Source organism: Pristis pectinata, chromosome 25 (genome assembly GCF_009764475.1).
Source record: "Pristis pectinata isolate sPriPec2 chromosome 25, sPriPec2.1.pri, whole genome shotgun sequence".
Taxonomy (NCBI): Eukaryota; Metazoa; Chordata; class Chondrichthyes; order Rhinopristiformes; family Pristidae; genus Pristis; species Pristis pectinata.
In genome coordinates, this window is record NC_067429.1 from 1,252,299 (window position 1) to 1,265,295 (window position 12,997).

Here is a 12,997-nt window from a genome sequence, read left to right on the forward strand (position 1 = left end):
CCCTCATCCAGAACCTGTTGCCCCCAAATTCATCTCTGACCCTCTTTTGTGTGGCAGACCGGATCTGGGAGTAGTTTCTCGTTGGTAGTTATGGGTTCCGGAATAACCAATGAATGACGTTACAATGGGTGTTTGTGTGATGCCAGGCAACTCACTCTGACAGGCGGCAGTGCCTCACAACACCCCGCCCTGCCCTCTCCAGCACTCCTGTGTTTTAATCTACTCTTACCTCTTCCTCGGTGGTCCTGTGAACTCCATCAGTACAGCAGGAAGCCTGCACTGTCTCACTCTGTCTTGCTCTGACTCACTGTCAGTCTCTTGCTCTCTTGCCGTCTGTCTGTCTGTCTGTCTGTCTCCCTCTGCCTTCCTCTATTTTTCCTTCACTCGCTCTCCCAGTCTTTTCATCTCTCCTTCATAATGGAGGCTGTCGGTGGATCGCGGCCATGGAGACTTCTCGTGTTGCCACGTGTTGAAGAGGGCTGCAGCAGTGGAAATGCTGCTGCTGTCTGCGCACAGGAGCAGAGTATAAACAACTGTAACCCCTCCCTCCTCTCCTGTAGGTCATTACATTGAAAATAATACCGACTGGCTTTCATTCTCCAAAGCCTCAACTTATTGTTCCTGATTATACACGGGTTATCTGCAGTCATTACCCTTGAAACAGCAAATTGTATTGCAGGCAGTCATTAGGAAGGTGAATGTTCAGGTACAGAACATTCAACAACGACTAAACCTGCATCGCCACTGAGTGCCAGCAAACCCCACAAATACCTGAGCAGTCGCTGCTGAATCTGGAATCCCTGTCAAAAGTTACACCACTGTAGTGCTTAAAAAGACCCGTAGAACTTGGACGTATTGTGCTGTTGCTCAAGGTACTGCTCCAAGAGCCAGGCAGAGCAGTACTTGGCTCTGATGGTACTGCCCTGAGATATAACGTCATTCTGAGAGTGATCTGGTGCCCTTCCTCGAGGGATACAGTGCAGGACCGAGAGGGGTACAGAGTGACTCTGGAAGTGACATGATGTGGTTCCGAAAGGGATGCAGTATCATTCCAAGTAAGGCACGGTGTGGTTCTGAGGTCGACATGGTGTGGTTCTGAGAGTAATAAGGCGTGCATCCAAGATCGATGCACTGTGGTTCCTAGACTGGTACTACATGGTTCCAAGCGGGATACAGTGCCACTCTGAGAAAGTCAATGTTGGTCTCTCAAGAGATACAGCACTCTTTCAGTTCAGATACGGCGATGCTCTGAAAGCACAAGATGCTGCTCTGAGAGGGGAACACGCTGTTTAAAGCTCTGACAGAAATAATTCATTCATCCAAGATAGGTACGATGCTGTAGGTAGCGTTCCAAGCAAGGTGCAATGTTGTTTCAAGAGAAACACTCCTCCTGTTGCAAGAGAGATTTGATGCTGTTCTGATGGTGTTCTGGGAGAGGGCTGGTGATGTTCAAACAGTTTGGGAGTACATTAAGATACCAATTCTGCTCCAGATCTAGCTCAGCCCATCCAGACATTTTATACAATGTCCCCAAAATCTAATGCCTAATCTTTACATTTCTTCAAAGCAGCTATAAATAATTAAGCTGGATGGAGAAAAAGGAAGTGAAAAGTTTTATAGATTAAAGCGTAGGTGCAGACAACATAAACTGAAAACTAACAATACCCATTGACCCTTGACAGAATTGAGCCTCAAGTATTTTGTTAAAAGGCAGAGCAGAGAATCGGCTTGAAGATTACCTGTTTCCTTTACAAGTGCTGTGTGAGCGGACGAAACGGGCATCCCAGTCATTTCTGAGAATTCAACTGTATCTCAAGCAAAGTGCAAGAGCACGGAGGTGGCGAGGAGCCAAATTATCTGGGTGAGTCATGATGGTAATCACATAACCACCTGGGCATGCACGGGAGGGAGGTGAGTGTGTTTGTACAGGCGCAGAATCCAGCAGTAAACAGCTGATGCCAACAGCTGTTTCTTAAAGGTTTCTGTTGTCACTGTTGAATCACCTGCAAAGGTCAATTTAGCTCACCCCACCAATCTTTATTGTGCTGTTGTTATAGTGAGGGTTTGGAATTCTCTGCTAATCCTGATGTGTCTGCATTAATGCCTACCTGCAACTGCATTCTTGTGGATAGTGCTGGTGCCTTGGATAAACAGATTAAAGCAAGTTAATGTTTAATTAGAAAATTCTGATCCAAAGATTGCAGTGTATTTACAGCAGTGATTCAGCCAACACATAGACCATTCATGTGATGGTGTTTCTGCTTCACATCAGTCTCCCCCTCCCCCCAATCCCCACCTCTCCCTATCCCCACCTCTCTCCCATGTTTATCCAGGTGCCCTTTAAATGCTGTTCACCTCAGCCACTCCCTACGGGGGCAAACTCCACGTTCTCACCACAGGTGGAGGTTTCCCTTGCATTCCCAACTGGATTTTTGAGTGACCACCTTACTTTTATGGCCATGGTCCTGATCTCACCCTCATGTGGAACTGTTTCTTTCTGTCTACACAATCAAATGCTTTCATCTTTTCAAAATGTCCTGTAGATTCCTCCATCTTTACTTCCCACAGAACCCTGGCCCAGGCCATCAGTACTTTCTGACAGGTATAAACTCTCAGATCTGAAATCATCGTTGCAAATATCTAGCACATCTAAATCCTTTCTGCAATGTGCCATGTTCAAGAGCTTAAGGTGTGTGTGAATTCCCTACAAATATTCTAACTGTCCACAAAGAGCAGAAGGCACAGAAAAACAACAGTTCCCTGAACATTACCAATGGTTACTGACACAATAAAGGCACTGAGGTTCTGGTGGATGTTCACTGACATGAAATATTAATCCTGTTTCACTCTCTGTAGATGCTGTCTGACCGCTGAGTATTTACTGCATTTTCTGCTTTGTTTCACATAGATTGGCAACTTTCAGGTATGCAGCACTTGCAATATTTTTGTTCTGGAGACAATGGCCATGCATTTGACACAGCAGGATTGGGAACACTTACTCCCGAGGCAGAGAATCTCCCCATTTGTCAGGCTAAAATTACATTAATCAGCACCTTACTCCCGGAGTCCCAGAATGTTCCCCTTATGGGCATCAGTACTGAACAAAAGGAACCAAGTTATCAAATCCGAGGTCGATCACCTGGAGGGATTGTTTCACTGGGCCTTCTTGAAAAAGTGATTTAATGGGCAATCAATAATTCTACCTGACCCTTCCGTCAGAGGTCAGTATTACTGCCCTTTGTAAGTAGGGCTGTTAGGACCAAGTTTATATGCCCCATTTCTCTCTTTCTGCCAAGCTTCACCACACTAAAATGCCTCCAGCATTCTGCAAAATTACTCACATCTTACAGATGTACATGGTGTCACTGGACCTCGGTACAAGTAACAATAATTAACCAGTCCCAATACGATGCCTTCACAGTCTCCATCAAACACTCCTGTGGCTGCGACAGCACAGGTTAGATACAATGTGAAGCACTCTCTGCATTGTCCCACTAAACACTCCCTGGTCAGGTACAGCACTTGGCAAATATAGAGGAAAGCTCCTTCTACACTGATCTACTTCCAGGGTGGGCACATCATAGGTTAGAAACTAAATAAAGTTTGTTCTGCATTGTCCCATTAAAAACTCCAGGGCAGGGACAACACAGGTTAGAGACAGTGGAAAGGTACCTCTGCATTGACATGATATACACTTCCAGGAGAGGAAAGGTGCAGGTTAGATGGTGATGAAAATGAACCTAAGCAGTGAGAGAATTAACCTATTAGTGAACAGATTAATAATCCACATCTGCAATCTTTTCTGTTTTCGCCCAGTCTCTGTACATTTACTGTTCCATCAATGTATTCATTATTGTCCCTTGCTTTCAGTTTGAACGATGTCCCTTATGACCCTAATGGAACAGAAATCAGCCCTGATCCTGAAAGCTCCAAGCACCTGGCAGCACCTACTGCCTTTCTGGGGAATAGTGTTCCACCTTCCCCCTACCCTAACAGTGAAGGAGCAAGTTCTGACATCACACTAGATTGTCTGGCTCTTATTTTGAAGTAGTGGCCATGTGCTGTGACTCTCCCAATGGAGGGAAAAGCTTCTCCCTTTCAATCCTATCAGATTGTTTTATCATCTTCAACATCTCAGCTAGTTCACTGCTTAATCTTCTACCATTTGTGGAATGCACAAACTTCAACCTGTGTCTATGCAACCTGGCTCCATAGTTTTAACCCATTCTACACTCCCTCCAAGGTTAAGCTCAACACAAAAATTAGAGACAGGAGTGAACCACCAGCCCATTGAACCTGCTGCCTCAGTCAGTAAGTTTATGACTGATTTTTTACCTCAGCACCACTTTCTTGCACTATTCCCATCATTCCTTGATTCTCTAATATCCAAATATCTATTGATCTTTGTCTTGAATGTACTCAGAAACTTTTCCCCACGGCCTTAGGGTGACACAGTGGTGACACTATTGGAGCAGCTGTCTCACAGCTCCAGATCCGAGTTCAATCCCGACCTCTGGTACCGTGTGTGGAGTTTGCACGTTCTCCCTGTGACCACGTGGATTTCCTCCCAGTGCTCCGGTTTCCTCCCACATCCCAAAAACGTGTGAGTTGGTAGGTTAATTGGTAACTAGTGTGTGGGTGAGTGGCACAACTGGGGGGGGGGGGAGAGTTGATGGGAGTGTGGGGAAGATAAGATAGGTTAGGGTGGCATGTGAGTAAGAACTGGTGTTGATGGTGGGTGCGGACCCGATACCAGAGGGCTGTTCCTGGGCTCTATCTCCATTTGCCTCTGCTCCTGGATGGAACATTCCAATCATTCACTGCCTTCTGGGTGACAAACTTTCTTCTCATCTCCGTCCTGAATGGCCAACCCCTTATTTGAGACTGTTACCCTTGACTCCAGACACCCCGGCCAGAGGAAACATCTACCCTATCAGGCACTGCAACTCTCTCTATTCCTTCTCCCTGTGTTCTGTCCATTGACCAATACTCAGTCCCTCAATCACTTGTATGCTCATTGTTTTTAACAATCTCTTCTGTGGCACCTTATCAACACCTACTGCTTCCTTAATAAAAGATTCCAGTATTTTCCCCATTACAAGTTTCAGGCCAACTTTTGTTCCCCATTTCTCTCTCCCCTCCTTTCTTAAATTGTAGGATTACATTTGCTGCCTTCCAATCGGTGGAAACTATTGTAAAATCTATGGAAGTTTGGAACATGACAACCATTACATCCATTATCTTAATAGGGCCCTCTTTCAAAGCATTGGGATATATTAGGTCCTGAGATTTATTGAGTTTGTCTAGAAGAATGAGGGGTGACCTTATTCAAACATATAGGTTCCTAAGGGGGCCTGATGGGTAGATGTTGGGGTTTTTCACTGGTGGGATAATCTCGAACAAGGGGTCATAGCTACAAGATGAGGGGCTGGTCATTCGAAACTGAGGTACATTGAAATTTCTTCTCGCAGAGGTTGATGAATCTCTGCAATTCTCTGCCTGGCAGGGGGCAGGGTGGAAACCGGATCATTGGAAGTACTTAAAGTGGAGGTGGAATATTTGATAGATCGAGGAATAGAGGGGTGTGGAGAAATAGCACAGAAGAGGAGTGAGGCCAGCATAGATCAGCCATGGTCATATTGAGTGATGGCGCAGGCTTGAGGGGCCAAGTGTCCTCCTCCTGCTCCTGTTTCCTTGTGTCCTTGCCTGTTCCTGTACTTTTTTCCTAACGCTCATTTTGTTCACTTCTTTAATCATTCCAGACGATATTTTTCACAATTTCTGGGAGGTTTTCTGTGTCTTTTTCCATGAAGGAAGACACAAAATATTAGTTTAATTTTATGCTTTTCCTTATTTTCCGACGCAACTTCTCCTGCCTCAGTCTGTACGGGGTCTGCATTAAACTCCACTTTATATTATCCATAGAAGCTTCAACAGTCTGCTTTAATACTGCCAGCTAGATCACTCTTGTAGACTACCTTCCCTTCCCTTATCGATTCTTGGTCCTCTGCTGAATTCTGAAATCTTCCTTTGATCAGATACTGCCTTTAACTTCTGCTGTTAGCCATTGCTGGGCCACGCTTCTTCTTGGGTTTTGTGCCTTAAGGGAACATCAATTTAATGTGAACCACGTATTAATTCTTTAAGTGCTACCCAGTACTAGTTTACGACCATACCTTTTAACTTACTTTCCCAACGTACCAAAGCCATAACTTTGCAGTTTTCATTAATTACATTTAAGACCCTGATTTCAGATTGAAGCAAAATACTTTCAATCTTTCCTAATGGCAGGACCATGGGACGTGCCCAGTAGTCAGGCTGTGCTAATGGAGAGAGTAAAACTGAACCAAAATCACCATCTAACCACCTCATTAGTCTATTTCACCTGGTCTCACTATCATAGGGTTTCCCCTTGTTCTATCCATTCCTCCCACCATCCTCTCTACAACTTAAATTTACCTTTTTATTTCTCTTTCTCAGTTCTGACGAAGGGTCACAAACCTGAATTGTTAACTGTTTCTCCCTCCACGGATGCTGCCTGTCCCGCTGAGTGTTTCCAGCATTTTCTGTTTTTATTTCAGATTCCCAGCAAGTCTTTTGATTTATTTTTACTTTGAATCTCCATATAAAATTCTATCATATTATGATCACTCTTCCCTAACTGCCCCTTCACTGCCAGAATATTAAGTAACCCTTTCTCATTGCACAATACACTGCTGGTTCCTTAACTTACTGATCTAGAGAAACATCTCCGTTACACTCACAATTTGTCCTCCACAATATTCCTGCTCATAGGTAGATTAAAGTCCCCCTACACTTATTGCATTATTACCCTTGAGTTAAGCTATATCCTACATGTCCACTACTGTTCAGAGCCCCACAGACAACTCTCCCCTTGCTTTATCTTAACCCCTTGAAAACTGATTCCATGTCTTCATTGCCTGAGTTAGGATCCCAGGGTAGAAATGTCAAACACTAAAGGGTATAGCTTTAAGGTGAGAGGGGAAAGTTTAAAGGAGATGTGAGGGGCAAGTTTTTTTGCACAGTGGTGGGTGCCTGGAATGCGCTGCCTGGGGTGGGAGTGGAAGCAGATATGAAAGAGGCGTTTAGGAGGGTTTTAGATAGGTACATGAATATTCAGGAAATGGAGGGATACAGATCATGTGGAGGCAGGAAGAATGAGTTTAATCTGACATCATGCTTGGCACAGACTTTGTGGGCTGAAGGGCCTGTTCCTGTGCTGTACTGTTCTCTGTTCTGTGATCCTTCCTCCTTGCCACCTTGAGCTCATTCTTTATCTTCGTGCCCCCCCCCTTCTTTTCTACTTTGCATATCTCTTCCAAAAGTTTATCCTGGGATAGTTAATAGCCAACCTAGGTCATCGCAGTCAAGTCTCCATAGAGGCTGTTTGATCTTATCCCCTCATCTCGATATGTGCCATTAATTCATCTGTCTTGTAATAAATACTGTATGCATGCAGATAAAGAGGCCACAGTTTTGTCTTTGAACTGTTTTCCCTGCTCTGATTCTAATTTACTTCTCTGTTTGTCCTTTCCATCCCTTCCTGACAGATCTGGTTATCACAACACATTTTGTTACCCTGCACAATTGCAATGTCTTTGTCTGCAGGCATGGTAGTTTAACGGTTAGTGTAACGCTGTTACAGCATCAGCAATCCGGGTTCAATTCCGGCCACTTTCTGTAAGGAGTTTGTATGTTCTTCCCGTGTCTGCGTGGGTTTCCTCCGGGTGCTCCGGTTTCCTCCCACATTCCAAGGACATACAGGTTAGGAAGTTGTGGGTGTGCTCTGTTGGCGCTGGAATCATGGCAACACTTGCGGGCTGCCCCCAGACCACTCTACGCAAAAGATGCATTTCACTGTGTGCTTCGATGTACATGTGACTAATAAAGATATCTTATTTTATCGTATCATATCTTTTCTTAATAACCTTCTAAATTTCCCCTCACCAGAACCAGTCCTCCCAGATTATTTAGTTTAAAGCCTTATCTCCAGCCCTAATTATTCGATTGGCTGGAACACTGATTCTTGCCCGATTCAAGTGAAGTCCCTCCAAATGCAACAGCTCCCTCCTTCCCCAGAATTGGTGCCAGTGCCCCGTGAATTGAAACCCATTTCTCCCACACTGATCTTTGAGACACACTTTGAACTCTGATCCACGTGAGCACAGAGATGCAAGCAGCTGCTGCAAAGTATGAATGAACCTTTGAATAACTTGGGCATCAGTTCTATCTTTTTAACCGGTTGAGATATCGGCCTGTGCTTAGCCCTCTGACCACCTGTGCCAGGTGACTTCATGCTGATGCCTGGCTCATGGGGCTGCTTTTCAGATGGGTTGTGAAGGTTACTTGTTTTCCCTCTTCCCCAGTTTTGGTGAAGGGGCTTTGACCTGAGACATTCACACTGTTTCTCTCTCCACAGACGCTGCCTGACATGCCGAGTGTTTCCAGCATTTTCTGCTTTCATTTCAGATTTGCAGCATTTAGATTTCCACTTTAGATAAGATCAGCTGATATTCTATTAACCCTGCTCTGTGTCAGAACTGCCCAGATCATTTCCTTAAATAGAGCCACCTAAAGTGGAGACAGACTGACCATTGCTGATTGTGGGATCTCCCTGTGCCCAGAATGGAGTAACATGCTCCTAATAACAATATTTCCTGCACGTGAGCTAAGCTTCTGATCATGAATAAGAACAACTTTGCTGCTGTCTCTTCCCCTGATTAGTTTATTTGCTTCTCACACAATGGTTCTCTCTGTGTCCGAGAAGGCTGAGGTACAACTGTCTTAGTGATATAGTTTAGGTGTGTAGGCTTACTGCAATTAATGATAGGTAATCAGGATGGTAGGGGATGGTGAGGAACCAGTTGTGCAGGTAGGGCTGGTTCCTGTGAATTTACCACCCAGTGGAGTGACAGGGCTGTCAACAGCTATCAGAACATGTCCTGGGCCACTCCAAGTGATCCACCGATCTGCGTTAAATCCAACTCCACCTACCTACCCGACTACTGAATTTAAACAAGGGTTTGGACTTATTTACGGTTCTTCAATATCCAACAGAGATCTTTAAAATTATGGAATGGTGTGAGAGAGTGTGCGCGGGGGAGATATATCCACGTGTAGCTCCCTCTGCACTGTCCGGTCTCTCATACACACACACACACACACACACACACACACACACACACACACACACACACACACACACACACACACACACACACACACACACACACAGCTGCATGGAGCCTTCTTGGCACCAGCTCTAAAGAAAAGACAGGTCAGAAACAGAACAAGTCTCCCTCTACACCGACCTATCAAACCCTCCCAGTGCAGTGACAGCACAAATTAAATAAATAATAAATGTAAAAAAGTTGCAGATGCTGGAAATCTGAAATAAAAACAAAATACTGGAAAACCTCAGCAGGTTAGGCAGCGTCTGTGGAAAGAGAAACAGCTAATGCTTTGGGCCTAAAATATTGACTGTTTCTCTTTCCACAGATGTGCCTGACTTGCTGAGTTTTTTCAGCATTTTCTGGTTTCATGTTAAATGAAAAGGCTGGCTACATGCAGGGGCAGGGTATAACCATGTTTCTACACGGACATTCACAGTCCACTACAACTGGGTTAGATACAGAATGAAGATCCATCTACATTACCCCATCAACACTAGCTGGGCAGATACAGCACAACACAGTTTACAGCAGTAAGGACCTTTATGTTGCTCCACAACAGGTACCAGTGCCGATTAGACACAGAATAATGACCCCACTACACAGCCTCATCAACAGGTCAGGGACCAGTCATCAACCAGGACAGGGACAACACTATTCAGCTGAAGAGTAACGCTCCCTGTCTGTGATTATCACCCCTGACCTGTCCTCCCGTGGTCTGTGGCCGTGAGCGCCAGGCTTTTGTCCTCTGCTGGAGCTTTGCACCTGGGAGTGGATATCAGGGAGTGGCTTCCCATGCTGACTGGGCCTTTAAACATTGGAGTAGGGAGATTGCTTGACTTTTGAAAATGTTTTCTGGCAGAAAATTATCTTTTAGTGGCAATTACTGCTGGTTGGTTTTGTGTTGTTATACCCTGACTGGTCAAGGCTAGAGATACAGGCTAGGTACAGGCTAGAGGTACATCCAGGTACAGGCTAGAGATACAGGCTACAGGTACAGCCAGGTACAGGCTGGAGGAACTATTTTTTAAGCAATGCAAACATCCTGCACAGACATCATTTCTCTGCAGTTCTAGGGAGTTTCTTCAGTGCTACCTTTGAGTGGCTTTGGGGTGATCCAAGGATCTGGGCTGGAGTCTGGAAAACAGCAATGGAATTTGCAAAACCCAAAACCCAGTGGCATCTCCGAGCCGGGTTCAGATTTTCTGCTGATGCTCTGTTATCACTGGCTGCTTGACTGGGCTGTGGGGTCCTACTGAGGCAAGATGCAACCCACTGTTTGCTGTTGTGTGGGATGGGAAAGTGGTGAATTAACCCTGGACATTCAGGCTGTTCCAAAAGCTGCCTGAAACTGCCAAACCTGTGAATGAGAACATCAGGAGAAGAGTTAGCACACTCCCCAACTCTGCTCAGCCATTTAGTAGGAGCATGTTGATCTGATCTTGATCTCAAGTACGCTTTCTTGCCTGTGTCCTGTGAACTTTCATTCCCTTGTGGTCCAAAGATCGCTCTATTTCGTTCTTGAATAGTTCAATAACTTTCGTTCATCAATAGCTCTCTGAGGTAGAGAACTCCAAAGATTCACCACCTACTGAAACAAGTAATCCCTTCAATTCTTATCAAATGTCTTTTGGAAATCTAAATACACTGGAGGTACAAGCTGCCCAGCCTCGACCTGTACATGTAGCTATGATTCTCGTGTGGTTGATCCAGGAGTTTCTGGTCAATAATGGGGGACTCAGTGAGGGTAATACCATTGAATGTCAGGGGTAAGTGATGAGATGCCCCTTGTTGGAGATGATCGTTGCCCATCACTTATTTACCACATATCAGCCCATGCCTGAATGTTGTCCAAGTCTTGCTGCATGCAGGCAGGGGCCTCTCCATTCGCTGATGAGTTGTGAATGAAATTGAACATTGTTTAATTATCAAAGAACATCCCCACTTCTGACCTTATGATGGAGCAGCTGAAGATATTTTTGCCTACAACACTGCCCTGAGGAACTCCTGCAGTGATGTCATGGGGCTGTCACTCTCACCCTGCCTGGAATTCAGCTCTTTGGTCCACATTCAAGGTCGCGATGTGATCTGGAGGTGAGTGGTCCGGTATAAATCCCAAGTGGACACTGGTGAGCAGGTTATTGGTGAGTAAATGCTGCTTGGTACCTCTGTTGATAGTGACCTCCATCACTGAGCTGATGATTGAGAGTAGATGGTTTAGGCAGAAATAAAGCAGATTAGATTTGTCCTGGATTTTATTATCAGGACATACCTGGGCAATTTTCCACACTGTTGGGTAGATGCCAGTGTTGTAATTGTACTGGGGCAGCTTGGCTAGAGGTACAACTACTTCTGGAATGCTACAGCTGGGATCTTATCCGGTGTTGTAGGCTTTGTTGTATCCAGGGATGTCAGCCCGTTCTCAATACCTGCCATTGCTGTATTGCAATTTTCTAATCTTGTACACAAGAAAATAGGAGGAGGAGTAGGCCACAGGCCCAGAAACCTGCCCTGCCCATTCAGTACGATCATGGCTGATCTATGCTGGCCTCAACTACTCTCCTGTGCCAGTTTCACAGATCCTTCAATCTTTCAAATATTTATCTATTAACCTTTGCAATGAGCTTAATAATAGATTGCAGCACTTTGTGAATGGCTGGTGTTTCCTGCTTTCTGTCTTCCTTCATTTTGAATAGGGTGCTACACCTTCAGTTTACCACCCACTGGGACCCTTCCAGGACCAAGGAAGGTCTGTAAGATCACCGCCCAGACATCCATTAGCCCTGCAGCCACTTCTTATGGCCAACCAGTGTTGGGGACTGTCAACCCTAGTCTGCCTACTATGTTTTATCTGGTGATGAAGGTTGTTTCAAGTTCCTTCATCTCTCATGCCCTTGATCTTCAACCATTATTTAGATGATTTTAGTGTCTTCCACTGTGAAGACAGAAAGAAAATACTTGTTCAGTCTCTGCCACTTCTTTATGCTATTTCCCTTTACTATTTCCCTGGTCTTATCCTCCAATGTTTACATTAGGTGTTCTCTTCCTTTCGGATACTTGTGCTGCAACTGTTTGTTTTTTTTATTTCTTATTGGTTTACTCTCATAATCTATTTCCCCTCTGTTTTAAGTCAAGCTTCACTTGTGTCTAAAGTGTTCCTAATCCCGGGCCTATCATTAATCTTCAGAAAATTGCATGCCTTTCCATTCAATGTGATGTCCTCCTCAACTTGGTTTGCCATAGATGGGTTCATCCTTCTCAAGGTCTTTACTTCTGAATAAAATGTATTTTTGTTGAGAATTATGAAGTACTTCCTAAGAAGTCCTGCCACTACTGTACTTACCTTTTTACCTACTGTCCCAATCGACTTTAGCCAACTCTGCCTTCATATCTTTAAACTGCTTTCCTGTTTAAGATACTAGTTTCATACTCAAGCTTTTCATTCCAATCTATGTCCAGGAGCATTGCCAAGATTAACCTTGCCTCTCACCTTCAGTGTCCCCGCCAGTAACAGCCCTGCTCACTAGCAGCGCCGTTCCGTCAGGTGCTGGGACGATCACCCTGCATTTTGCTCCTCACAGTGAGTAACCTGCAATCAAATGGTCACGTCATGATTTTTGCACTTGCCAGCCGTCTTCTGCCAACGATGAACACTCTCACTGTGAGAAACACTTTCTGTTCCTTTTTAATTATTAACACTCTACCAATGAACAGCATAAATTGGAGAATGTGTGCCTGCCAACATGAAGCCACGATTAAGATCAGCTCCACATCAACAAACAGCTGGTCAGCAGAGAATTACAACA

The 12,997-nt window shown here is 44.8% G+C and overlaps 1 protein-coding gene across 8 annotated transcripts in view; it reads right to left on the reverse strand.

Moving 5' to 3' along the window:
* Positions 1-12,997, reverse strand: part of LOC127583041 (growth factor receptor-bound protein 10-like) — a 112,395-nt gene that overhangs the window by 64,352 nt on the left and 35,046 nt on the right. The window contains exon 1 of one of the 8 annotated variants that reach the window (XM_052038751.1): positions 1,740-1,800. The exons of 6 other annotated variants lie outside the window; for them this stretch is intronic. In XM_052038751.1, the coding sequence (XP_051894711.1) occupies positions 1,740-1,791 (52 nt within the window). In that variant the 5' untranslated portion in view covers positions 1,792-1,800. Of the gene's footprint in view, positions 1-229; positions 475-1,739; positions 1,801-12,997 lie in introns of those variants that run through there. One more of the 8 variants, XM_052038752.1, reaches the window with a different exon arrangement.